The sequence below is a fragment of the Bos indicus x Bos taurus genome, chromosome 4, assembly GCF_003369695.1.
Source record: "Bos indicus x Bos taurus breed Angus x Brahman F1 hybrid chromosome 4, Bos_hybrid_MaternalHap_v2.0, whole genome shotgun sequence".
In the NCBI taxonomy this organism is placed as follows: Eukaryota; Metazoa; Chordata; class Mammalia; order Artiodactyla; family Bovidae; genus Bos; species Bos indicus x Bos taurus.
This window is the reverse complement of record NC_040079.1, coordinates 31779325-31806036: the sequence shown is the minus strand read 5'-3', so window position 1 is coordinate 31806036 and position 26712 is coordinate 31779325. Positions and strand designations below refer to the sequence as shown.

At 38.6% G+C, this 26712-nt stretch overlaps 1 protein-coding gene across 4 annotated transcripts in view; it reads left to right on the top strand.

The window, feature by feature from the left end:
• The window catches only part of ASB15 (ankyrin repeat and SOCS box containing 15), a 46014-nt gene extending 20810 nt beyond the window's left edge, over positions 1-25204 (top strand). For 3 of the 4 annotated variants that reach the window (XM_027539113.1, XM_027539111.1, XM_027539112.1), the window contains 9 exons: positions 6389-6525; positions 8060-8112; positions 8199-8330; positions 9439-9597; positions 15119-15364; positions 16771-16942; positions 18508-19078; positions 19601-19754; positions 23509-25204. In XM_027539113.1, the coding sequence (XP_027394914.1) occupies positions 6419-6525; positions 8060-8112; positions 8199-8330; positions 9439-9597; positions 15119-15364; positions 16771-16942; positions 18508-19078; positions 19601-19754; positions 23509-23681 (1767 nt within the window). In that variant the 5' untranslated portion in view covers positions 6389-6418 and the 3' untranslated portion in view covers positions 23682-25204. The remainder of the gene's footprint in view (positions 1-6388; positions 6526-8059; positions 8113-8198; positions 8331-9438; positions 9598-15118; positions 15365-16770; positions 16943-18507; positions 19079-19600; positions 19755-23508) is intronic. The other variant, XM_027539114.1, reaches the window with a different exon arrangement.
• Positions 25205-26712: the final 1508 nt, after the last annotated feature.

Sequence of the window (26712 nt, the reverse complement as noted above, 5' to 3'; positions counted from 1 at the left end):
TTTTGAGTGACATACATCCCTCTGGAGAGAGAATCCATTGCTTTCATCAAACATGTTCCTGACTCTAAGCAAGATTTGTTTTGTTCAGTCACTCAGTCACGTCGGACTCTTTGTGACCCCATGGACTATAGCCTACCAGGCTTCTCTGTTCTTCACCATCTCCTGGAGCTTGCTCAAACTCATGTCTGTTGAGTTGGTGATGCCATCCAACCATCCTATCCTTTGTTGTCTCCTTCTCCTCCTGCCTTCAATCTTTCCCAGCATCAGGGTCTTTTCTAATGAGTTGGCTCTTCTTATCAGGTGGCCAAAGCAGGATTAACCAGTGCCTGAAGTGAAAAGGCTAACTTTCCAATAGGATTGTCCCAATTATTTCATATATCAGCTACTTTGAGAATAATTAAATTTCACTAGTGGGCATTTCCAGAACAAGGTTGACAAACTGTTATCTAGAAAGAGTCAATTATCTAGATGGAGAAGTGGGGCTCTCATGAATAGGTCTTCAGTTCAGTTCAGTTCAGTTGCTCAGTCATGTCTGACTCTTTGAGACCCCATGAATCAAGCATGACAGGCCTCCCTGTCCATCACCAACTCCCAGAGTTCACTCAGACTCATGTCCATCGAGTCAGTGATGCCATCCAGCCATCTAATCCTCTGTCATCCCCTTCTCCTCCTGCCCCCAATCCCTCCCAGCATCAGGGTCTTTTCCAGTGAGTCAACTCTTCACATGAGGTGGCCAAAGTATTGGAGTTTCAGCTTTAGCATCAGTGCTTCCAATGAACACCCAGGACTGATCTCCTTTAGGATGGACTGGTTGGATCTCCTTGCAGTCTAAGGGACTCTCAAGAGTCTTCTCCAACACCACAGTTCAAAAGCATCAATTCTTCGGTGCTCAGCTTTCTTCACAGTCCAACTCTCACATCCATACATGACCCCTGGAAAAACCATAGCCTTGATGAGACAGACCTTTGTTGGCAACGTAATGTCTCTGCTTTTGAATATGCTATCAAGGTTGATCATAACTTTTCTTCCAAGGAGTAAGCCTCTTTTAATTTCATGGCTGCAGTCACCATCTGCAGTGATTTTGGAGCCCCCCAAAATAAAATCATTCACTGTTTCCACTGTTTCCCCATCTATTTCCCATGAAGTGATGGGACTGGATGCCATGATCTTCGTTTTCTGAATGTTGAGCTTTAAGCCAACTTTTTCACTCTCTGTTTTCACTTTCATCAAGAGGCTTTTTAGTTCCTCTTCACTTTCTGCCATAAGGGTGGCGTCATCTGCATATCTGAAGTTATTGATATTTCTCCCGGCAATCTTGAAAGATGTCAAATATTATTTGGCCCTTTATCAGACTGCTGGCTGGTGCTTTATTTGAATAGTTTTAAACAAAGCCTAACAGTAAACAGGCTCTCCTCCTGCCCTCCTCTGCATCTTGACATCTCTGGTTCTGTTCCACTGATGCTTCTTTGATTGTCTGCCTGACACCTTCATCCAAAGCTTTCAGGAAAGGTTAGAGACAGCTTGTTTTAGATGGGGGTTGTTCCATGTAGCAGTAAGAATTTTCTCTCCATTGAGATCCCGCTGTTGTTAGAGGTACCAAACAGTTTTTGTTGTGTGTTAGTTGCTCAGTTGTAACTCTTTGCGACCCCATGGACTGTAGCACGCCAGGCTCCTCTGTCCATGGAATTCCCTAGGCAAGAATATTGGAGTGGGTTGCCATTCCCTTCTCTAGGGGATCTTCCTAACTCAGGGATCTAACCTGAGTCTTCTGCACTGCAGGTGGATTTTTTATCATCTGAGCCACCAGTAAAGCCCACAAAAGAGTTAAGAGTTTTAGATAATTTCCTTTTTGGTGGTAGTTAAAAGACATTTAAAAGAACTTTTCACAGAGCAACTCAGTTCTCTAAAGCAGGGGTCCCCAACCTCCTGGATCTTATGCCTGATGATCTGAGGTGGAGCTGATGTAATAATAATAGAAATAAAGTGCACGATAAATGTAAGGCACTTGAATCATCCCAAAACCATCTCCCCAGCCCTGGTCTGTGAAAAAAAAAAAATTGTCTTCCATGAAACCAGTCCCTGGTGCCAAAAAGTTTGGGAACTGTTGCCGTAAGGAGTCTGTGATATCTCACGTACTGGAAGGCTACATTTCAAGCAGGTTTAGCATTAAGCTGGTGATTTAAATAGGCAAAAGGCCCTGTATCCTATTACTAATCCCAGAGCCGTGCGATGCCCCCCATCACCACGTGACATTAGTGAGAAAGGCGACAGGCGATGCCACACATCTAACTTCATCATCCAGTCCTGCTATCTGAAGACACTCAGGACTTGTCTGCCAGTAATGAGTCAACAACTGTTTTCCAGTGACCATGAGAACAGCCATTTCCTATAGTTGACTAGGAGTGGGAGCAAAGAGAAAAGATATACAAGACAAAAAAGTTAAGGCTTTATTCCCCTCAGAAAATGAATAGTCCTGGTGAGAATACAAAATACAAAAATGTAAAGAACTTGCAAAACTAATACAAAATGATTGTAAATTCAGTTGGAAAACACCGGGTAAGCAGAGATACTCAAGGATTAAGAGGGTCAGAGAGGAACTGAAGAATTCACCAAAGGCTTCCACCGGAGGAGTGGCTGGAGCCAGGCTTGGGGCTGTGGAGACCATGAGTGAAACAGCTGGGAGGGCCTTGTGAATGAAGTGAGATAAGACATAAGACATAAAAGCACAGAAGGGAGAAAAATGAAGCCTAACACAGAATGGGTAATCTAATTCATCTAATTAGAATAAAGACACCAGGGACTTCCCTGATGGTACTACGGTTGAGACTTCGCCTTCCAGTGCAGAGTGTACAGGTTCGATCCCTGGTCAGCAAGCTAAGACCCCACATGCCTCGTAGTCAAAAAACTAAACCATAAAGCAGAATCAATATTATAACAAATTCAATAGAGACTTTAAAACTGTTCCCATCAGAATAAAGACTCTCCATAAAGAAAATGGTTAGTTCTAAGAATAAAGCAGAGCCTAAATTATCTTAAGTTCATTTATTAGCTCATTCATTCATTTTTTCATTCTTTCAACACATGTTTAGAGTCTATGTACCTTGAGATACTGCTTTCCTAGTCTCTGAAGTTAGACTAGTTCTCTATTCTTATTACATTACATTCTAGGAGGAAGAGATAGACAATGAACCAATAAGCAATAAATTTTTTTAAATGCCATCTGAGTCTATTTGGTGAATAGGATCCCAAGCCCATATGTCGAGCTTTTAAGGTTGCTAAGATACCCTGGTATGAGAGACATACTTAGCGAAGTGCTATTACTATCTCATGGACATCCTCCAAACATCATCACTGTTCTCCCCTTTCTGTATCAAGGTTATAGTAGGGCCACTGGTACAGAACAATAAGCAATAAAGTCATGATGCCATTAAGTTCATGTGCAGTCTGTCCGCAGGTCAGGGACCTTGACTGTCAGCATGTATAGAGCTGTCCTTAAGGCTTGAACAATAAGAAGAGGCAAAGCAAGAATCAACTGTGTTTTGGAAATTGCTCACAGAATACTATTTGTGACTTTCCCCCCTAGATAACACACTGGACAATGTAAAATTTTGCATAGATGATACATTTTGGCTTGAAAAGTTCTATGGCTCAAATTAATTTCCTGTGATTATCAGCCAGCTGTAGAACTGGCTTCCCAGGTGGCGCTAGTGGTCAAGAATCTGCTTGCCAGTGCAGAGACGAAGTGTTCCAATGCCAGTAAGAGACATGGGTTCAACCCCTGGGTCAGGAAGATCCCCTGGGGAAGGAAACCCACTCCAGTATTCTTGCCTGGAGAATGCCATGGAAAGAGGAGCCTGGTGGGCTACAGTCCATGGGGTCGCAGAGTCAGACATGATGGAGCAACTTAGCACGCAGCAGCTGTTAGAACTGTTTTGATGTGCATACTTACTAAACTTTCTCTTTATAAGGTAAAGCAATTGATCCAACTGTAATGGGAGACACATACTCCTCTAATTTGATATCTGAAAGAAATAAGACAATGAGAAATAAGCTACATTTTTGTGTTTGTCTTCAGAGGAGCTGGGCCAGTCAATGGCAGTGGTTTGTAATAGAACAGTGCTAGGGAAGAAATGGGGAATCTATAGGAGGGCTGATCTCTGGTCTGGCCATGGAGTTAAAATGACCCAAATTTTAACTGTTCAAATGATGCTGAGACCCAGTCAGACCTTAGAACTTTCCCTGTAAAACAAGGCAAAAGAAAATGTGAACCAAATAGTAGCTGCATAAAATTTCATGAATATCATGGGTATGGTATCCCTATTCTTTCTGAAGGAGAGTAACCAAATTCTGAGGTCCTTCCACTTTGGGAGAGGATTGAAGACTAGATGGTAAAAGATGTCAAATCTGTTTCTCCTCATTTTTTATCTAAAATACTAAATAACTTGGCCACTTTTTGTTTAACTTTCTGGTGTTAAAAAATGCTTGACCGAGTTCGGGAATCCCACAGGCTATAAGCCCTTTGGTGCAAATGAAGAAAAATGCTGCTTCCTTGGGGTGTGCATAGCCACCTGCCAGCGGGCACAGCTCATGTGGGGGAGGTTTGGCTGGATTTTATCAGCCAGGAGCACTTGTGCGGTATGCAACCTGCACTCCCATTCGTGGTGGCTCTGAGTTGAAACATGGATTAGGGAGAACTGAAACAGCCATCAATAAATTAAATAAGTCAGTCCAGAAGTTCTTCTCTTTTGACTGTTTTCTTCAAAAGCAAGAAGTCAGTTTTAATTCGGCTTTGTGTTTGCCAGTTCCCACATTTAAACCTCACTGGATAAAGCAGGTCTTTACCACTCCCTTACATTAGCACTTCAGCATCCTTAACTGCATTAGGAATGCCTTTCTGCCAAGGTGTGAGAAAGGATCTTTCTACAGCCAGGAACACAGGTAGCTCAAGTCCATAAATGTGGATTTCTGGGAGCATCCAGAGAGCCACATGATCTATCAAACCCATCTGGTCAGTAAGGAAGTTCTTCAAGCGCTTAAGGCCATTTTTATCGGATTAATCCTCTCCTCTATTAAAGTTCTGGACTTCTGAAAGCTGTTCACTTCATTGTGAGACTGCTGCTGCTGCTACTAAGTCGCTTCAGTCATGTCCGACTCTGTGTGACCCCATAGACGGCAGCCCACCAGGCTCCCCCATCCCTGGGATTCTCCAGGCAAGAGCACTGGAGTGGGTTGCCATTTCCTTCTCCAATGCATGGAAGTGAAAAGTGAAAGTGAAGTCGCTCAGTTGTTTCCGACTCTTCACAACCCCATGGACTGCAGCCTACCAGGCTCCTCCGTCCATGGGATTTTCCAGGCAAGAGTACTGGAGTGGGGTGCCATTGCCCTCTCTGTCATTGTGAGACTAGACAGTGTTTTCTCAGGGAGAACAGGGCTGAAAGTTGTCAGTGCCTTCTATTTAAAGTTACCTTTGTGTCTTCTCCATGTACACCATCAAACTTCCTGAGGTCAGAGCTAGGTCATTATGTTTGTGACGTTCCATTCTCTCAACTTTAATTCAACAGATGTTCGCTGGGATGCTTCCTTATGCCAAGCACCTTCTAGAGTTGTAGGTGATGCAGAGATGAGTCACATCGAACCCCTCACCTCAAAGAGTATATGTTTTCGTAGAAGGAGTTGAATGCAAATACAGAAATAACTGCAATTCAAGGCAGTCAACTCAAACCACTTTGGGAGTAGAAAGAACTAAATCAGTGAAAAAGCACACACAGAGGACAGAGAATATAGAAAAAGTAAAGGATGTGAAGGACTTCCCAAGTGGCTCAGTGGTAAAGAATCCACCTACCAATGCAGGAGACACAGTTTCCATCCTTGGGTTGGGAAGATCCCCTGGAGAAGGAAATGGAAACCCACTCCAGTATTCCTCCAGGGAAGTCCCAGGGACAGAGAAGCCTGGTGGCCTACAGTCCATAGGATCCAAAAAGAATTGGACACAATTTAGCAACAAAACAGCAAAGAGGAAGGCTAGTTGTTCTTTACTCCTTCCTTTGTCTGTCTTCTCGGAGTTTTAAACTTCTAATGTGTTATGTAGAGTAATGTCTTGAGGAAATGATGGGCCAAATTAGTGTAAATCAGAAATGTAGAAAAATTCATTCTAAGCCCAACTGTAGTCATTACTCAAAAGAAAGTCAAAAGCCAGAAAACACTGACACTTAAAGGGCAGGTAATCAAAGGTTTCAAAAGTTAGAATGGGCATTTTATACATATATAATATAAATTAAATGTTAACTACCTCTGTATCTTTTTAAATGAGAAAAGATGAATGTATTTTTCATTTTGCCTCTTTCATGTTGACTCTATATGCTGTTCTGTGGCTTTTGCTGATAATAAGAAATTTCCTGCTTCAAAATTAAATCCCGTCATGGATGCTAATGATGACCCTGATGAAGACCATCTTACAAGTTATGATGTTCAGCTCAGTATTCAAGAATCTATTGAAGCTGGCAAGACTGTATTTTATCCTGAAAGGTAACATTCAAATTGATGATCCTCAACTAAACTTCATGGCATTAATTTTTTGTAAGATAAAATGAATAATGTTTCCAGACCCCTCTACCTTTTTTTTGTGGCAGGAAATTCAACACCTTTACAAGAACTGCTGTGCACAGGTTTAGCATTCTGATTCTACAAATTCCCATTTCCTGTGAAGTATGAGACTACCTAGATAGGAAATTCCCAGTTCAATTTGGTTGTATAGGATTGCCTATTTCCTCAATTCATATAGAATCAAAAAGGACAGTAAATAATGTGAATGAAATTGTAAACACTGTTTATATGACTAACGTATAGATACATATACAGAACCGGTTGTGCTACTTTCTCAGGCAACCTTTATAAGTAATATATTCCATTTTGCATCTTTAAAATATGAAGAATAATGCTAACTCACCTGCCTATAAGCTTAATGAGTGGGAAAAGAGTTGAAGGCTTTTCTAATATATAGCAAAGTGATATATAAACCAGAATTTTTAATTATCTACTGTTAAAGTGACAGCAGTTAAGAAATTATACATGAAATTGGTGTTTTGTGTTGGCAAGAGTTATAGCATCTAAAACCGCCAAAGTACATTTTTGTTTTTGAGCAGCACACATTATACTTCTGACAAAACTAAACTTTAATTTACCTTTAAATTTGATTATAGTATTTAGAATCCTGTATTCTGAAATTAGTAGTGCTTTTGAAAAGATTTAGTGCTAGAAAATGATTGCTTTTGAGCTTTTAAAAAACAGACATGTTAACATTTATATTTCTGGTCTCTTTCATTCTTCCCTTATCTCCCAGGAAGGCATTCACAACCCTGGAATACCAGTGGATGTTTCTGCTTTAATAGAGTTAAATCAATTTGTTATTCAATACCTAGTCACCTTTGTATAAACACACATCAGAGAATTTCCATGAGGGTTGACAATGACCTCCTGGGTCAGTGATTGGAATTTGTTCAGTAAATGCTTTGCCTATTTTTCACTAGTTTTCACAGTTGATTAAAGACTAACATGCAATGTACAGCATATGCTCCCAAACAAGCAACCATTAATTAGCCATTATTAAATTCAGAGCAAGAAACCTTTATTGAGCATAGAATTTTTAAAGTTGGGAGAAACCTTAGAGATCTTCCTATATAATCTTCTCATTTTACTGATGCAGGAACCACCGTCCAGAGAGGCTGCTGGCCTCCTCAGGTTCACAAAATCACAACATCTGAAAGCAGCTCTTCCGTCTCTGACTCCAGTTATTTACCCCTTTTTCATTGCCTACAATTAATTTCAAAGACAATGTTTTAACCTTCTACTTTTCCATCTTCCCTAATGTTCATAGGTCCAGTGTATCATAAACATACTCTGTATCTGACTTTTAGACATTTACATTTTTAAAGTAGATAACATCAGTTGTGTGCATTTCTTGAAGATCCTGATTATTAAACGCATGTGCAAAAACTGAATAAATGTTTCGGTTCCTTTATATCATGAATACAAATATGGCTTGTATTTCTTTCCCTGGTAGATTTGTACCACTAAGCGATCAGAACAGAAAGCTTGTGGAGGCCATACAGCAAGGTAAATGGATTTATCACCTACAGTAGAATGGACTGGAGATTCCATCTGGCTGAGAGATTTGTTATCAGCCCATGTGTTTATTTTAGGTCACATTCTTGAGCTCCAGGAGTATGTGAAATATAAATATGCTTTGGATGAAGCTGATGAAAAAGGATGGTTTCCACTGCATGAAGCTGTTGTTCAACCCATTCAGCAGATACTTGAAGTTGTCTTGGATGGTAAGAAAATGTAGAATGCCTTTAACCAAACTGAAGCCCAAATGCAGATGTTCTGGAGTATTCCCAATGAACATAATAAGCAAAAAGAAAAAGTAGAATAAAAGGTGATTTGCAATTTGGAAAAGATAGTACTCATGCTTTAAACTGAGTACAAAATTAGCCAATTTTGTGGAGTTCAGGGTTTACCCTTTACATCTTTCTAAAAATATGACCCAGTTTGGTGGGAAGATGTGATTATCACCTAAAAGTTTATATACACCATTAATTAATTGATTTAAGTATAAAATATTTTGCTTTTCAAAGTCAGTTGTAAACTTTCATCTTGAACTGAGTTAATAGTTTCCAAAAGAGTATTATTTTGTACAAGTAATACTTACATTATCTGTCCTTATATTACATTACTTTTTTCATCATGCAAATATGAATAACTGTTGTGGTATATCTACACAGGGTTAAATATTATTAATAATTTCTACGTTCCAACAGTGTTTTTCACATCCCAGCATCTTGTAAAACACTTTGAGAATGCCCTTCTTGTCAACCTTCAATGTTGCTTCCTAGTGCTGCTGTAAGAGATAATGATAGCTACTGGATAATTAACTATCCAGCTGGTCAGCCAGCTACAAAAAGTTAAAAATAGACAGATAGGATAGATAGTCAGATATAGAAGATGATGTTAAGCATGGTATTTCTTTTGTAACATATTCTGATAGGATGCATCATTGATCAAATACTTGTCATTCCCACAGGCACAGACTTCATTTGACAAAAAACAATTTCAGGTTCAATTTAAATAATAATACAAAGGATTAGGGAAGTTGTTTATAATTTATTAAGAAGTGAGAAGTCACAACCCATTATCTTTTTTTGTAAAAAACACCTTGAAACACAGATGTTGGTTTGCTAGCTGTCAACTTGATTAGCAAGCCCATGCTCATCTATTTCTACTCACCATCATTTGCTAGACTTTAATCATTTCTCTTTTTAATCTTCTTTTTTTCGTCAATTGACTTTGTCCCATCTAGTGTAGATGGTATTGCATCATTCTGTTCTATATGACATCCTTTAAGTAAAGACTTTTAATTTTCCACATGCTTTCATATCTCAGCATCTTATAAGACGCTCTGGGAGTTCAAGACCTCTGATGGAGAAACACCTTTGACTTTGGCAGTCAAAGCTGGTCTGGTGGAAAATGTAAGAACTTTACTAGAGAAAGGAGTGTGGCCAAACACCAAAAATGACAAAGGAGAGACGCCCCTTCTGCTTGGTAAATGACCTATTTTTCCTAGAACTTTTATAATTTGAGACAAATAATATTTATTCAGTATTTAATGTATTGGCTAAAATTATGTGACCTCATCTGTTTCCACTCTCTGACGTCCTTTCCTAACCCCCATCTCACCTGCCATATGATTTTGTTTTCTTGTCCCACCAGGAGGTGAAATGTGAAAGCTCTTTCAGCACCAGTTAATCAGCACCAGTTAATCAGAAACTCCTCTAATGAGGAGTTTTATGAGCCCAGGAGTGTCAGTTTTGAAGGAATAGTTTCTAAGTGGGGTCCGGCCTGTAAGGGATATTGCATTTGTGATCTGTAGCTTAATCAAAGAGGCAGAAAGGGGACTCCAGAGAGAGACATGAGGTACAGAGCAGAATGATGAAACCAAATTTGAAGGCAGGAGATCCAGCAGATTCTGAGCACACAAGTGTGTCCCTGGGGTCACCACTGCAACACATCAAGGGAATGATTGTAAGCATGAAGATGTTGTTTATCTATACACAGCTTCTTCTCAGGCTTGTATATCCTGCTGTTTGTTGACCAATAAGTATTGGCACGTCTATTTGCAGTAGCAGAGTGAGATGAGATTAACTATAGATGACCACAGATAACCTTTCTTTCTCTCAGGGACATAGGTCCAACTCTCACATCCATACATGACTACTGGAAAAGCCATAGCTTTGACTAGACAGACTTTTGTTGGCAAAGTAATGTCTCTGCTTTTTAACATGCTGTCTAGGTTTGTCATAACTTTTCTTCCAAGGAGCAAGCGTGTTTTAATTTCATGGCTGCAGTCACCATCTGCAGTGATTTTGGACCTCTAAAAATAAAGTCTCTCACCATTTCCATTGTTTTCCCATCTATTTGTCATGAAGTGGTGGGACCAGATGCCATGATCTTAGTTTTCTGAATGTTGAGCTTTAAGCCGACTTTCTCACTCTCCTCTTTCACTTTCATCAAGAGGCTTTTTAGTTCTTCTTCACTTTTAACCGTAAGGGTGGTATCATCTGCATATCTGAGGTTATTTCTATTTCTCCCAGCAATCTTGATTCCAGATGGTACTTCATCCAGCCTGGCATTTTTCATGATGTACTCTGCATATAAGTTAAATAAGTAGGGTGACAATATACAGCCTTGACATACTCCTTTCCCAATTTGGAACCAGTCTATTATTCCATGTCCAATTCTAACTGTTGTTTCTGACTTGCATACAGATTTCTCAGGAGGCAGATCAGGTGGTCTGGTATTCCCATCTCTTTAAGAATTTTCCACAGTTTGTTGTGATCTACACAGTCAAAGGCTTTTGCATAGTCAATAAAGTCAATAGAGAAAAATATTAATATGTAAACTTCTGCCACATGGTAGATGCTCAGGAAAGGAGAGATGTTATGAAATAATGCATGTGTGGCAGGAGGAGGGGAAGCAGCCCTGAGATTTTTCACCAGCCATTCAAGCCATTCAGTTCAGTTAAGTTGCCCAGTCATGACCAACTCTTTGCGACCCCATGGACTGCAGCACACCAGGCCTCCCTGTCCATCACCAACTCCCAGAGGTTACTCAAACTCATGTCCATTGAGTTGGTGATGCCATCCAACCATCTCATCCTCTGTCATCCCCTTCTCCTCCTGCCTTAAATCTTTCCCAGCATCAGGGTCTTTTCAAACGAGTCAGTTCTTTGCATCAGGTAGCCAAAGTATTAGAGTTCCAGCTTCAGCATCAGTCCTTATGAATATTCAGAGATCCCAGAGGAAGCCAATAAAGCATCGTGAGCTGTGGTCACAGTGAGTCAACACTACCCCAGTGCCTGTCCACAGGGAAATCTCTAGAATTTTAAGAACAGCCTGAATATTGTTAACAGAAAACTTAGATAATTCAAACATCAGTAAAATATTTACAGTTGACAACATTAATTCAGCAACATCAATGCACCCAACATTTATCTAGTTCAGTTCAGTTCAGTCGCTCAGTTGTGTCCGACTGTTTGCTACCCCATGGACTGCAGAACACCAGGCCTTCCTGTCCATCACTGACTCCCAGAGTTGACCCAAACTCGTGTCCATTGAGTTGGTGATGCCATCCAGCCATCTCATCCTCTGTCATCCCCTTCTCCTGCCCTCAATCTTTCCCAGCATCATGGTCTTTTCAAGTGAGTCAGCTCTTCACAGCAGGTGGCCAAAGTATTGGAGTTTCAGCTTCAGCCTCAGTCCTTCCAGTGAACACCCAGAACTGATCTCCTTTAGGATGGACTGGTTGGATCTCCTTGCAGTCTCATGATGTTCTCTTTATATAAGTTAAATAAGTCTCTTTATATAAGTTATATAAGTCTCATGATGTTCTCTTTATATAAGTTAAATAAGCAGGGTGACAATATACAGCCTTGACGTACTCCTTTCCTGATTTGGAACCAGTCTAGAAGTCACAGTAAACCAGATTCTATGCTGAATAGCACAGTACAAATGGAATGATCATCTTTCAAAGAATCTAGTGAGAGCCTAGATATAATCGAAATAGAAAACAAGTATTAATAAATGCTATAACAAAGGTGTATATCCAAAGTAAATTGGGGAAATAAGAGAGCAGTGGAATCTGTGAAACTTCCAAAGAAATAGTTGTGACTCATGGGACACAGAGGGGATCAACAACAGGCCTTTGCCCCTGCACATAAATGTTAAATGAATAGTGTTATCACATCTCGGGAGCGTTCTGCTCTGATTTCTTCTTTACTCTTGCCCTATGTGGCAGCTTTTAGCCTTCTCCAATTCAGATTAAATTGGAAAAACTAATTATTATAGTCAGGGTACAGGTAAAGCGTCCATAACAAAACCAGCAAACAAACACAGATACATAAAACAAACAAACCGCAATGACTTCGAAAAGAAAGTTCATTCCTCTCTCGCACAACAATTCAGAAGTGAGTGTAGATATCTGATTTGTGATGATCTTATAGTTACTAAGTGTTTTTTGCACACAGACTCCTTCTCAGCCCATCCCTCTAAAGTTGGCGTCACCTTCCTCCAGTAGGACAGTCACATGATTGTCCTGACCAGAGGGTCCCAGCGTGCAGAGGAAGCCAAGGGAACGGTCTGGTACAACAGCTCAGTTCCTCTGCTTTCCACTTTCCCAGAACATGGTGCCATTCACAGCTCAGTTAATTTTACTTTATTTTCTTTCTCACAAATCGGTATATATCCTCTTTACTCCATCTCCTCTCTCAGTCTTCCAATCCTTCTCTAGCTACTGCAGAAGAAAATCTCTATTGGTATGTCATATGAGTCAGATTATCACTGAAGATATTAAGTAAATTATATGGGCAAAACTCATGAAGAGTAGGACATGACTGAGCGACTGAACTGGAACTGGATGGGCAAAACACATATATCCAGAAAGAAAATTACAAAATTTTTTTTAAAGAAAGAAAGTGCCAGCAAACTATAAGGTGTTCAAAAATGCCTATAACTTATGCAAAATACCCCCTTAAATTCCTTAACTCTTCACCTGAGGCTTGCTGTCCTCTAAGCATATAACGATACATATATTATGTGAAATGTATTCTTTACTTCATAAATTATTTAATTTGTATTTTACTCAGTTACATTTCACACATACTGTACCTTGTTAGTTTTCAGTATTTAGCCAATTATTGGTTAAGGATGTCTTCATGGTTTAGCTTGGAAGAGGGGTTCCCCACGATTTTCATTATTATTTCTATGAGAAATAAAATATATTTTTAGTTCCAAAAGCTGAACTACAAGTAAAGTTTTATTTTTTTTAGTTATTTCAAGTTGAATATGGCTTATATATGCTGTTATTTTCTTGAAGAAAGGCTAGTATCTCTAATCAACATGTTCCCTGAGTCAGACAAAAGGAAAACAGATCATAAAAGAAGAGATTCATTATTTTATTACATTTTTTTTTCTAATTAGAAAAAATGGAATAGGAGCAAGAAGATAAATGAGGGCACATTATCTCTTATTTCATTTAAGTTATCGATGTTTGCTTTGCAAGAGCACCAGCTAGGATGAGGTAATTCACTGTAATTAGAGCTGCCAGTGGCAGGTGGGTGATTCAGAGAAAGGCATTTGTCAACAGATTGTGCTTCAGACAGTGAGCAGGAGAAAAACTGAAATTGCTGCAGTGATGGCTTGCTTGCCTCCTAGTGAAATAGACAATTTGTCCTCATCCTCTTTTTCTGCCTTTTGGAGCCATCTCTCTTGCCTTGGCCTCAGAGCCTTTCCACCTTCAGCTTCTTACCTGCTCAAGATGTTCCGTGTGCCCCCATATCCCCTTCTGTCTTTCCCAGCAAAGGCCCAGTCTTTGAATCTTTATTCAAACAGAAAGCAGTATCGCCTTCACTCCCCAGGCTTCAAATTCCCCAAGTGAGAACCATGTCTGTCTTTTTCCTGCTGCCCGCTGTACCTAACAAGTGACTCAAACAGTAAAGAATCTGCCTGCAATGCAGGAGACCTGGGTTCAATCCCTGGGATAGGAAGATTCCCTGGAGGAAGGCATGGCTACCCACTCCAGTATTCTTGCCTGGAGAATCCCCATGGACAGAGGAGCCTAGTGGGCTACAGTCTACGGGGTCACAAAGAGTCAGACACGACTGAATGACTAACATTTACATATAGCCAGCACATATTAACTGAATGAAAGAATGAACAAATGAATAAGTGTTAGAGAGTAACCTTCATCCTGCTGTTTTTCTTATTAAGATTTTACATACTGATAAGAGGGAAATGCATGACACCTTAGAGAAGTATTTATATCTAACCTGGGAGAATCCATTAACAATCAGAAAGAGAAAAAGACTTAACAGTGTAATTTCAGCTACTAGAAAAAGAAGAGAGGGAGAGAGACATCTGATTTATTGAACCTCAGAAAACATGGTACATCAGCTGTCATGTACTTCACCTGTAAGAAGAACAACTGACCTACCTGGATTCTAAACATTCCTATTGCTAACATCTCATAAGAGTATGGGAAAGAAATGTTCATTTAATATTTCCTACTTTGGTGGGAAAAAACTCTCTCTACAGGGAGAAAAACTTGATAAACACTATCTGCACAGGTGACTCCATGATCCTAGAAGTGAGGAAATCATAATAATAATAATGGTTATCATTTATCGAGCTCCTACTGTATACTAAGCATTTTACATACATTATTTAATTTATTTAACTGATACAAAAGTTGATATTATTTTCATCTCAGGGATGGAGTGGAAGTTTAGAAAGAGGACACAAAGTATCCTAACTCAGTGACATGCATCCTGTTTTCCACGAAACTCTTACCCCTGCTCAGGTCAGGGTCTTAAAGAAAAGGCAGTATCATCTTATATGCTTACATTCCTTGAGAGAAACCAGTTATGAGAAACAGAGGGGTATGGAAAATACAAGAAAAGGTGTCACTAATTTCTCTCTTGATATTAAATCTGGTAATTAGTGTAGTGCCATGTAAGGGATTTATGTTATATGCCTCCTGTTGACTGTTCTTTTTAAAAATCACCTTCAAGCTATTAAAAGAGGCTCCTATGACATGGTGTCTGCTCTGCTTAAACACAACACCAGTCTTGACCAGCCCTGTGTGAAGCGATGGTCAGCAATGCATGAAGCAGCCAAACAAGGCCACAAAGACATCATAGCTCTGCTACTAAACAATGGAGGCAATGTCCACCTAAAAGACGGATTTGGAGTGACCCCGTTAGGTGTTGCGGCCGAGTATGGTCACTGTGATGTGTTGGAACATCTGATCCACAAAGGTACGTGGAAAGGAATTACATGTTGCTGATGTTTCTCCTGCGCTTCCCAGGTGGCTCAGTGGTAAAGAATCTGCTTGCCAATGCAGGAAACACAGGTTCGATCCCTGGGTCAGAAGATCTCCTGGAGGAGGAAATGGCAACCCTCTCCAGCATTCTTGCCTGGGAAATCCCATGGACAGAGGAGCCTAGCGGGCTACCATCCATGGGGTTGCAGAGTCGGACATGACTGAGCGACTGAGCACAAGCAGTGTTTCTCCTGCCTCTCAGATCTCCTTTTCTCCATCTGTCTCATTTCAGAGACAGACCTCACTGCCTCCTCTTCCTCTCCTGAATGTATCTGGGCATCAGATTTTTACTCCATCCCTCAATAAGCCCCGCAATAGGCCCCTATTGCACAACTCACTTGAATCCTATGCATGGGGACCTACAAATCTGAGTGCCCGGCCCTGATGGCTATCTCTGCTGTTGCTGCTAAGTTGCTTCAGTCGTGTCTGACTCTGTGCGACCTCGTAGATGGCAGCCCACCAGGCTCCCCCGTCCCTGGGATTCTCCAGGCAAGAACACTGGAGTGGGTTGCCATTTCCTTCTCCAATGCATGAAAGTGAAAAGTGAAAGTGAAGTCGCTCAGTCGTGTCCAACTCTTCCCGACCCCGTGGACTACAACCCACCAGGCTCCTCCGCCCATGGGACTTTCCAGGCAAGAGTATTGGAGTGGGTTGCCTAGGACCACATTATTCTCAAGGATCCTCTGTAGGGAAAAGATAACATTTTTGAAATTCCCCCACAATGCAACTCATTTAATTATCAAATAAGCCATATGAAATAAGCTATATTACTGTAGTTTACAGATAAGGAGTTGGAAATTCATGGAAGTAAGTAGCTTGCCCCAAACTCTCACAGTCAGGAACAAAGCCATAATTCAAACAGACCACTTTCCCCTACATCATGCCTTCTGGTCCTCATGACATTTGAATATTACACAATTTGTGTTCTTTGATGATATTTTGTGTCATTCTCCCTCTGAGCCATTTAAGATAGTCAGGCTTATTCATCTTAGGATCTTCTGCTGGATCATGCATGGTGTTTGCACATAGAAGACAGTTGATAAAGATTTGTTGAAATGAGACAGAGCATTAACTTTGTCTTTAAAAGTCTAACTAGACCTTTTTTAGGGAGCATTTTCCTATCATGAAAATTGACTTGATTTCTCAGATGTCAGTGAGGGAAAGATTTTCTAATTGAATGAAACATGCTTCATGATTGCTTATTGAAAAGGCTAAGAACACAGATGTTCTTAATTCTGTATTTTTAAGTCCTAACCAGAAAGGAAAACCACAGGTTATTTTTAAGGAGATGATCTTGACGTCTGCCCAGTGATCACTCTGCTGCATGTCTTATACTGCCAGGAGGTGACGTGCTTGCTTTGGCGGATGACGGTGCATCGGTGTTGTTTGAGGCAGCAGGAGGGGGCAATCCTGACTGCATCTCCCTCCTGCTGGAATATGGAGGAAGTGGAAACATACCTAACAGAGCAGGGCACCTTCCTATACACCGAGCTGCCTATGAGGGACATTACCTGTGAGTAATAAACCATAGCGTTATCACTTCAAGTTGAAAACACAAACTTGTATATATGGTATTATCTTAAATATGTCTCCCAACATCCAAAAAGAAAAAGGCAAAATGTTCACAAGTTTTGTATATCTATGTGTTTGATTTTCCCCTTCTTTTTATATTCTTATACCTTAAAAAATTTCCACATTGAATTTATACTGCTTGTCAAATGAAAAGATATTTTCCTTTAGAAGAAAGTTATAAGTGAGACTTCTGCACACGCCACCCAAATGTGCCTTTTTTAAAAAAAATCTGTTTAACAGAAGGCTACAGGGCTTCTAAAAATTTTGCCCTTGGCAAAGGATTGAAATTTGTAATACTCCAATTTTTATCAACATAAACAGATATTATAATATAAAATATATCCTTGAATAGAAAAGTATCATTATAAATTTAGGTTTCTTTAATAAAATGGTCAGATATATTTTAAAATCACAAAATGTGCCACAACCAACACACCAATAGAAATCTATAATCATAATAAACTACCCACCTTGAAAGGATGGTTTTTGGCAATTAAATGTATTTCATAAATTCAAAACCTTTGAAATCATTAGGCTTCATCACTTTCAGTGGTGACATTGGCTAAGTTAAGTGGCTAATGACAAGTAATTGATGCGAAGTGACATGTTGTTAAAGTTTACCTGGATTTACTCCCAGTGTTCATAAATTCACACCTGGTAGCTCTGAATTAGGCACAAGAGATCAAGTTCTCCTTGCCTGTGGCTCTCATACATGCCCAATTCATCAGTCAAGTGTGAAATTCACAGCTATTTGTCACAGGTTCTTAGTAATACAAGCTGTGGTTAGTTATCTCAATTGAATTCATGTAAGACTGATGGAACAATAAAGACCCTTCTTGTTGCTAATAATTCAGGTTCAAGTAAGTAGAGAGGATATACATGGACAATACTAAAGCATAGATTGTTCATGGAGCAGTGAAGCGGAATAACAAGAATTCAAGAGGCCTAAATTCTAGTCATTACTCTTCTGCATCTGTGTGACCTTGGACAAGTCATTTCGCTTCTCAAGTCTTCATATGGCTTTGCTGGTAATAAAAGGGCTGGACTCAGTGATGCCCAAGGTGACTTCCAGCTCTAATTTCCTGTGACTCCATGGTTCTGATTAAGTCAACAGTATGAAGCATTCATCTGTGAGATTGAATGGACCTACTTTTCTGTTATATTTTCTTCATTAAGTAGCCCTGGTTGATTATAGATAATATGTTGTTCAGAGAATAATTGAAAAATGGGGAGGGTTCCTGAAGAATCACAATTCTAGAACCAAATATATAAGATCTAGTAGGTTCCCCAGGAATATTTAGACTGGGAAGCTAAATCAAAACTAAACTGGATAGTACTAAGTCAATGGACAGAGACTGAATATTTTTGTGTAAGGTTATCTAGAGAAAATAAAGGAAACTAATCAAATTGTGTTCACTTGTCCAGCATGGAAGCTGGTTTATTTCATTTCTTGATTTTCTTCCTGCCATGTGGATATTCGATTCTTTTTTTTTTTTTTTTTTTTAGTGCACTGAAATATCTTATTCCAGTAACATCCAAACATGCAATCCAGAAAAGTGGGCTAACACCAATTCACTCAGCAGCAGATGGACAAAATGCACAGTGCCTAGAACTGCTTATTGAAAATGGCTTTGATGTCAACAGCCTGCTTGCTGACCACATTTCTGAGAGCTATGATGACGAACGGAAGACTGCGCTCTATTTTGCTGTTTGCAATAATGATATCCTTTGCACAGAAATCCTCCTGGCTGCAGGTGCAGACCCAAACCTAGATCCCCTCAACTGTCTACTGGTGGCAGTGAGGGCCAATAATCATGAAATTGTCCGGCTGCTTCTTGCCCATGGAGCTAATGTCAATTGTTACTTCATGCATGTGAATGACACTCGTTTCCCCAGTGCCATACAGTATGCCCTAAATGACGAGGTAATGCTCAGGCTGTTGCTGAATAATGGCTATCAGGTGGAGATGTGCTTTGAATGCATGCATGGGGACATCTTTGGAAACTCGTTTTTGTGGTCGGAGATAGAGGAAGAGGTACTGCCGGGATGGACATCTTGTGTCATAAAAGATAACCCGGTGAGTTACACCCTTCTCTTCTTCGTATTGGGTCAGCATCATAATTTTGCTCATTTAGGGATGTTCCAAGAAAAGAAAAACAAACTCCAACTTTTATATTTTTCTTCTTCTTGTGTTTTTGTTTGCAATGAGATGGGGAAATAAGCATAAAACTAGGCCCCCAAAAGTATAGTTTTCTTGAATTGGAAACCAAATGTTGAATAATTTGGAAAATGTATGCAATTAATAACTCATGCTTATTTGGTGGAATTTGGGGGCTAGAAACACAGTAAGAAGAATCATGGAAAATAGCATGGTTCTTCCACATTATGCTGAGTACTGTCACATCAGAGCCACACATGCTCCAGGGCTCATTGTTTCACAGAAACAAACAAATCATTTACTTTGCTTTTTTGGTTCATAACAAGAAGGGTACTTTTATTTCATGTAAAAAGGCAAAGGTAGTAATTTGTCAGAACAAAATTTTTTATGAATATAGTATATTAAAATTGCTACTAACTTCAATTTTATTACTTCTCTCAGTTCTGTGAGTTTATTACAGTCCCCTGGATGAAGCACTTGGTAGGCAGTGTTATTCGTGTATTAATAGATTACATGGATTATATCCCTCTGTGTGCTAAACTGAAATCTGCACTAGAAGTACAGAGAGAATGGCCAGAAATCCGTCAAATACTAGGTAAAAGCAAAAGTTTTTCCTACAAAATTTTTTATGGAGAATGTATATAGGAAAAATTTCTTAATGTCAGTTTTGATACTTTTTCAGTGCTACCTTATATTCAGATTTATCTGTTTTCTCAAATCATCCTTAATAGTTCCTCTGATAGAAGATACTTTTTGCTTTTTCTTGACACTTTCCAACTGTTTAATTGTATAATGAACAATACCATAACTATATCAACATTCTGAATAGAACTCACTTTTTAAAAGTTAACTTCTATAATATCATAAAGTATAGGATTCTGCATGTGGGCAGGGATCCGTTTTGTTTATTTTTGTACTCTCAGGGCTTAGCATAATGCCTCATAAGCAGTAGATACTCAATACTAAATAAATGAATGAATGGAATGAATTAAAATATCCTTTTTGATCTAGGCTCTCTGGGTCTTTACTGACAAATTCCTACTATTAAAAGTATGTTTTACAGGCAGGCCATTTTGTATTTTCTAGGTTAAAGCTTAGTTATAATCATAAAAGTGAGTCATATTATGAAAGTTTCAATAAAATACATCTAAAATTACTCCAAATACATATAACAACCAGAAAAAAAATTATAAATTGGGAATGTTTTCTCTTTCAAAATATGAGTTTGGAAAAATGTACTTTCAAAACCTACTTGGACAATTTCATGGAGGCTAAAGAAGCATCCTAGAACCTGACAATATATTTAAATATTCTGGCACTCTTAATACACCTAAATCAATCTTCAATGGTATAACAAAACCACAACATCCCATTCTTTAAGATCAAGCAAACTTTATGCAAATTAGTAGATGATATTTTATAGTCAAAAAGATGAAATTGAAATGTTTACCTGATTTACATACCATATTTGTTAGATATAAAGTTCTATAAAAAGAAATGTTCATCTAAGCACTTAGTTTCAATCAGAGTCTCAGACATTAAAGTATATAATCTGAATTTGGACTGTTCTGACCATGGTAGCAAGAGACGGAAGTTGGCAAAAACAGTGGAGATTTGATTGGCTAGAAAGAGTGTTAGTTCAGCTGAACACACATTAGGTGGTAAGCTTGGGTTTTCCTCACGTGGCTCTTCCATTGGAATGAGTTCTATGCTAGAATAGACTTTGTGGCAACTAAAACAGGAATCTCAGAGAATCTAGTGAATGATGGAGCTTAGAAATTGACCTCTGGGGTCAGATAGGTCTGAAATAGGATGCAGCATTGTTCTTGCCCTGGTATAGCATTGCTGATCCACATAGTGCAAGGTCATTCAGGGCTGATATTTTCATGGAAACAAGCAACAATTTATTCTATCATTTTTGTTTCATTCAGGGAAGGGGATTTTTTTTAACGTTTAATTTCCTATAAGAAAACCAAGATAGTCATACTGGTTGTGTGACTTTGAGGATGGTTACTTATTCTTTTTATATCAAGGTTTTCCCACTGCAGAATGGGCTTGCATAGTATTTACCTCTTAAGGTTGTTGTGGGAATTTAAAGAGATGTCACATGTAAGGTGTTTAGCATAATGCCTACAGCATTAAAAACACTTAGTAAATTTACCTATTTTAAAGACTAAATTATTAGTATTTTTATGTTATTTTTATTACATGGTAAGGTTATATGAAGTATCTGAAGTGTGTATGTAAGCATGTCATGAACCCCCACAGCTTGAAGAGTTAGGTATTATCATTGCTAATTTTTAAAAATTAAAAACTAAGGCTAAAGGAGGTTTACATAATAGCCTGGACTCTATAAATTCTTGAAGCTAGTTACCCTTCTGAACAGAAGCCCAACTTAGGAGTGAAGTCCAAATGAAGCAGGACAGATGAAGACAGCATTTTGGATCTTAAAGATTAACTGAAAGAAAGAGAAGGGGATGGAGAGAAGGACCAACAGATTAAAAGAATTAAAAAGAACACATCAAACTAAAAAAAAAAAAAAAATACTGTCAATACTAGTTTAGGGATAGCACACGAAGATAATGAAGCTGTAAAGAAAGTGATTACTATAAACGTCTGAAGAGTAGTTTCTTACAGGGAATGAAGTTTGGACGGATTGTGGAGGGAATTCTGGGATGACTGGGGAAGTCCTATTCATGACCTAGGAGAGGTTTGCAGATGTTCACCTGATAATCACTTAAGAAACCATATGTACAGTTGCTTTATCTATATTTTACAATGAAAGAGTTAAAATATTTTGGAGATTGTAAAGGAAAAAACCATGAGGCTTATATAAATTATTTCCCAAAGTTACAGACAGAAAAATAACAAAACAAGGATTTGAACTCTAGTCCATCTCATTTAAACATAGGCTCTTTCTCCAATACTACTGTACTTCCTGTCATAGAACAGATTTTCCTTCTAATTAGTAATACATTGTCCATGTGTTTGTATTGGAAAAGAATTACAAATTCCTGTGACTTTAGAAAAGAAATCCAAGTAAGAATAAGACCAGAAAGTTTTCTAGTTGTTTCAGACACATCATTGCGACTAGAGTGTAGTCAGTTGACTGCTATGAATATAGTTAACCACTGGATGTCAGGATTTCTCCAGGTATATGTAGGGCAGAGTTTTTGTTAGAGGAAAAAATAAATTTTTTTTAAAGATGGGTTTATTCTATCTATTTTAGTAATGATAACTTTGCCTCAATAGTTTTTGAAAAACAGTCTTAATTTTTTCAAAATAACTTGAGTATTTATAATTGCAAATGTAACAAAAAATGTGATCTCTTTGATTATTAAATTGAGTGATTGTTCACAAAAGATTACAATGTACCAAACACTTTTGTAATGCTTTACGTGAATTAATTTGTTCCATATTTAAACAGCCCTATGAGGTAAGTCCCATTGTGATCCACATTTCCCAGGTGAGAATGCTGAGATCATAGGGGTTAAGTAACTTGTCCAGGATAACACAAATACTATTTAAGTGGCAGAGACATGATTTTAATCCAAGCCGACTGAGTCCAGAGCTTACCTCTAAGCCTGTGGGCAATGCTGCCTTTTCACTCACTCCTTTGCTGGATTAATATTTCGGTACTGTAATTATACTAAAGATAAAGTTACTAGAGATAAAGTAAGAGTTGAAAAGAAAGACTAACATCAGTTATTTGAACATTAGCAGATTTTTTGAAAAATATAAAATTTTTAGGTGTCATACACTGAACCAAACCTAAGATTGAATCATGGACATATGGAATCAGTTGTATCAGATGTTTCACAGATAACTATTCATCAGAAAGATGGTAGGAGAGAACAGAAGCGAAGGAATATATCTCTAAAATACTCAGTTCTAAAAAATAAATAGTAGGAGATATGAGCATTTGCTTTCTTTAATCAAGTCCATTCATTCATTTAACATATTCTGTACTTCCCTGATGGTCCAGTGATTAAGATTCCACTCCATGCTCCCACTGCAGGGAGTCTGATCCCCAAGGGAGGAAGATCCCCCATGTCACATGGTGAGGTTAAAAACAAAAACAAAAAGCATATTCTAGTTGAACACTCTCTAGAAGTCAAGCTGTCTTTTTGACACAGAGGCACACTAAATGCCTACCTCCATGGAGCTTGCATTCTAGAGGAATGGTGTGGAATGCTTAATTGCAATTTGAATTTTACTTAGTCACCAGTTACTAATATGTGCATGCTTGTTTTTTAGAATGACACTTAGTATTGTTCTAAAACAGTCTGTATCTTATAGTTTCATTCATATTGTTTTTATTTTTTGCTTGTTTTTCCCATTCACTTTAGAGAATCCATGCTCATTAAAGCATTTATGTCGGTTAAAAATTCGAAGACTGATGGGGCTGCAGCGGCTCTGCCAGCCAACCTTGATGGAGAAGCTCTCTCTACCACCAACTATTCAAAGATACATATTATTTAAAGAGTATGACCTCTATGGACAAGAGCTAAATTTGCCATAATTTAAAATAATATTTTTAAATGTGACTTTAAAAATATGTTTAAATGAGATTCCCTCAGAGAATTTCTTGGAATCATGTTACATCCTGACATATACTTAAATCCATTGACAATTTTATAACTGGATCCTGGGTTCTTTGGGGAACACCATATTTCACATCTTTAAAGAACTTTACATTGTGATTTTTTTAAAGCAAGTTAATATTTTGCATTTGAATTTCTATTATCATCGCTTGCAACAAGTCTTCAAACTCTCCTATCAAGTGGCCCCTACAGTATCCATGAGCAAGTCTCTCCATTGTTCGTAAAACAAAGAATCACTTTCTCAAACCCCAGTTGCTGGCAAATTCTGTCCTTTCTCTTATTGCCACACTGTATAAAAGAGCTCCTCCCTGTCTCTTCAGACGCCCTCATTGTCATCTGACTTCTACTCCCTCCACTGCCCTTCCCAAGGTCCTTATCAACTTGTTTGTTGCTACTTTCCTTGAGCATCCTCCAGTCTTTGCAACTGATTGCTGCAGCATCTGACACTATTACCTAGTCTGCCTCCAGAAAATGATCTTCCCTTGGTTTTCCAGGTATCTTGCTCTCTTGGCCATCTTCCAACCCCTCTAACCACTCTGTCTCTGGCTTCTTTCTATGCTGTGCATCTCCTACCAACTCTTTAGTAACATATCTTAAGTTCTCTTTTTTTATGCTACGTTCAACAGGAAATTTCATCCATACCCATGGTTTTATTTACAACCTACATGTTTTTTGACTGTAAAATTTATATCTGAAGTTTAACTTTTTCTCTCATACACATGAGACCTGTGTAGACAATTGGCCTAAAGGACCTTTGAATACAAAGAATCCTCAAATTCAACATATCCTAAAGCAAACGTGCTGTCTTCCTCCACAAAAAAAAAAAAAAAAAAGCCTCCTTCTCTTACTATCTCTAGCTCAATTATTCAGTCACTCAGTCATACCTGAATCTTTGTGACCCCATGGACTGCAGCACACCAGGCTTCCCTGTCCTGCACCAACTCCCAGAGCTTGCTCAAACTCATGTCCATTGAGTCGGTGATGCCATCCAACCATCTCGTCTTCTGTCATCCCCTTCTCCTCCTGCCTTCAATCTTGCCCAGCACCAGGGTCTTTTCAAGTGAGTCAGTTCTTTGCATCAGGTGGCCAAAGTATTGGAGCTTCAGCTTCTGCATCAGTCCTTCCAATGTATATTCAGGACTGATTTCCTTTAGAATTGACTGGTTTGATCTCCTTGCAGTCCAAGGGACTCTCATTAACCCAATTATTGATTCAGTTTCCCAAGTCAAAAGCTTGGACATAAAACTTGACCATCCCATTTTCCTTCTCCAAGTTTATTTCATGAAGTCATCTTCTTCTACTCAGTCTCACTGATTCAGCCTGAATACCAGCTCTTATCTCCTTTCTTCCTGGGATATTGCTGTGACAAACTGATCTTTCTCTCTGCTGTCTTGCCTCATCTAACCCATGTTCTACACATAATATCCCAGAGTGATCTTTTACAAATGTAAGCAAGTTTCACTCCCCTGCTTAAAATCATTCCCACTGCTCTTGGGATAAAGTCCAAAGTTCTCCATCCGCTCCAACTCCCTGCCTTCCTCTTAGCCTTATCTCTTGGTATTTCCCTTGTGCCATCTCTTTAAACATGTTAAATGCCCCTGATAAGTTAATGCTTTGAACAGTGATTTTATACATCACTGTGGTGGTGGTTTAGTCGCTAAATCATGTCCGACTCTGGCAATCCCATGGACTTTGGCCCACCAGGCTCCTCTGTCCATGAGGTTTTTCAGGCAAGAATACTGGAGTAGGTTACCATTTCCTTCTCCAGGAGATCTTCCCAAACCAGGGATAGAACCTGGGTCTCGTACACTGCAGGCAGATTCTTTACCAACTAGGCTACCTATACATCACTAGTTTCTGTTTTAAAAATAGGGCCATCTATTTTATATATACATATATAAAATCTATTATCATGGATATTTCATAAAAGAAGGGCCATTTTAGTGCCAGAAAATGGGGCTGCCTTAAACTCGATTATTAAAATTGAATTACTTTATCTTTGTAAAAACTTAACAGTTTGGTCTTCATTTCCACATTGATGAGTGAAAATTTCATTCTAGCCCAACAAGTCTCTGAGGTCTTTGGTTTGGGAACCACTGTTTTAAAAGAGACTCTATTTTCTTAGCTCTCAGGGTCTTTGTACGTTCTTCTCCTTCTGCCTGGAATCCTCTTTCCACCTCCTCCTTCCTCCCTCCACCCCTTATCCTACAGGTCTCAGTTTAGGTGTTCCTTCCTCTAGGATGGGAGGCCCTAGAACAGCACTTCTTGTGCCGTATTACAGAAACCTATGTTCCCATCGGTCTCTCCACTAGACTGTAAGCTCTGTGAGGGCAGGGTCTATGTCTGATTTGTTTTACAGTGTTTTCTTAGGGCCAAACACATTCCCTAGAGCATAGAGAGAATGCAAAAATTACTTGTTGAATACATTGAATGAGTGAATGTTATGTTATGTAAGATCCAGACAAAATTAATCAGTGACCTCATGGTAAAATGATAGTTCTGAATCTCTGAATTGGTTATATAGCTTTAATTATGTAATTACTTGGATTCATTCTTAGATTTTCTTATAATCATTTTTATCTTGAGTTATTGTATTCTTTCAATAGTATTATCTCACTAGTTTATGAGCTATACAAATTGTATTTAGCTCTAGCTATAAGTATGAAAAAACTGTATAATTAGACATATAGTTTTAATCACTTTTATTCCCTAAAGAATATATTTTCATATAGATTAAACTCTAATGTATTTAATTAGAACTATAATGTTTTGGGTATGGGATTTTGTGATTCTTCTGTTGCTCTCCTACTTGTGGCTAAAATGCATTGTTATCTATAATATTACTCTAAGTAGATTTTTTTTTTTTAAGATTTAAGTGTACCATATGATACTTCAGATATTAAATAAACTAAAACTTGGATATTTACTGTATTTTTGTATAAATACATT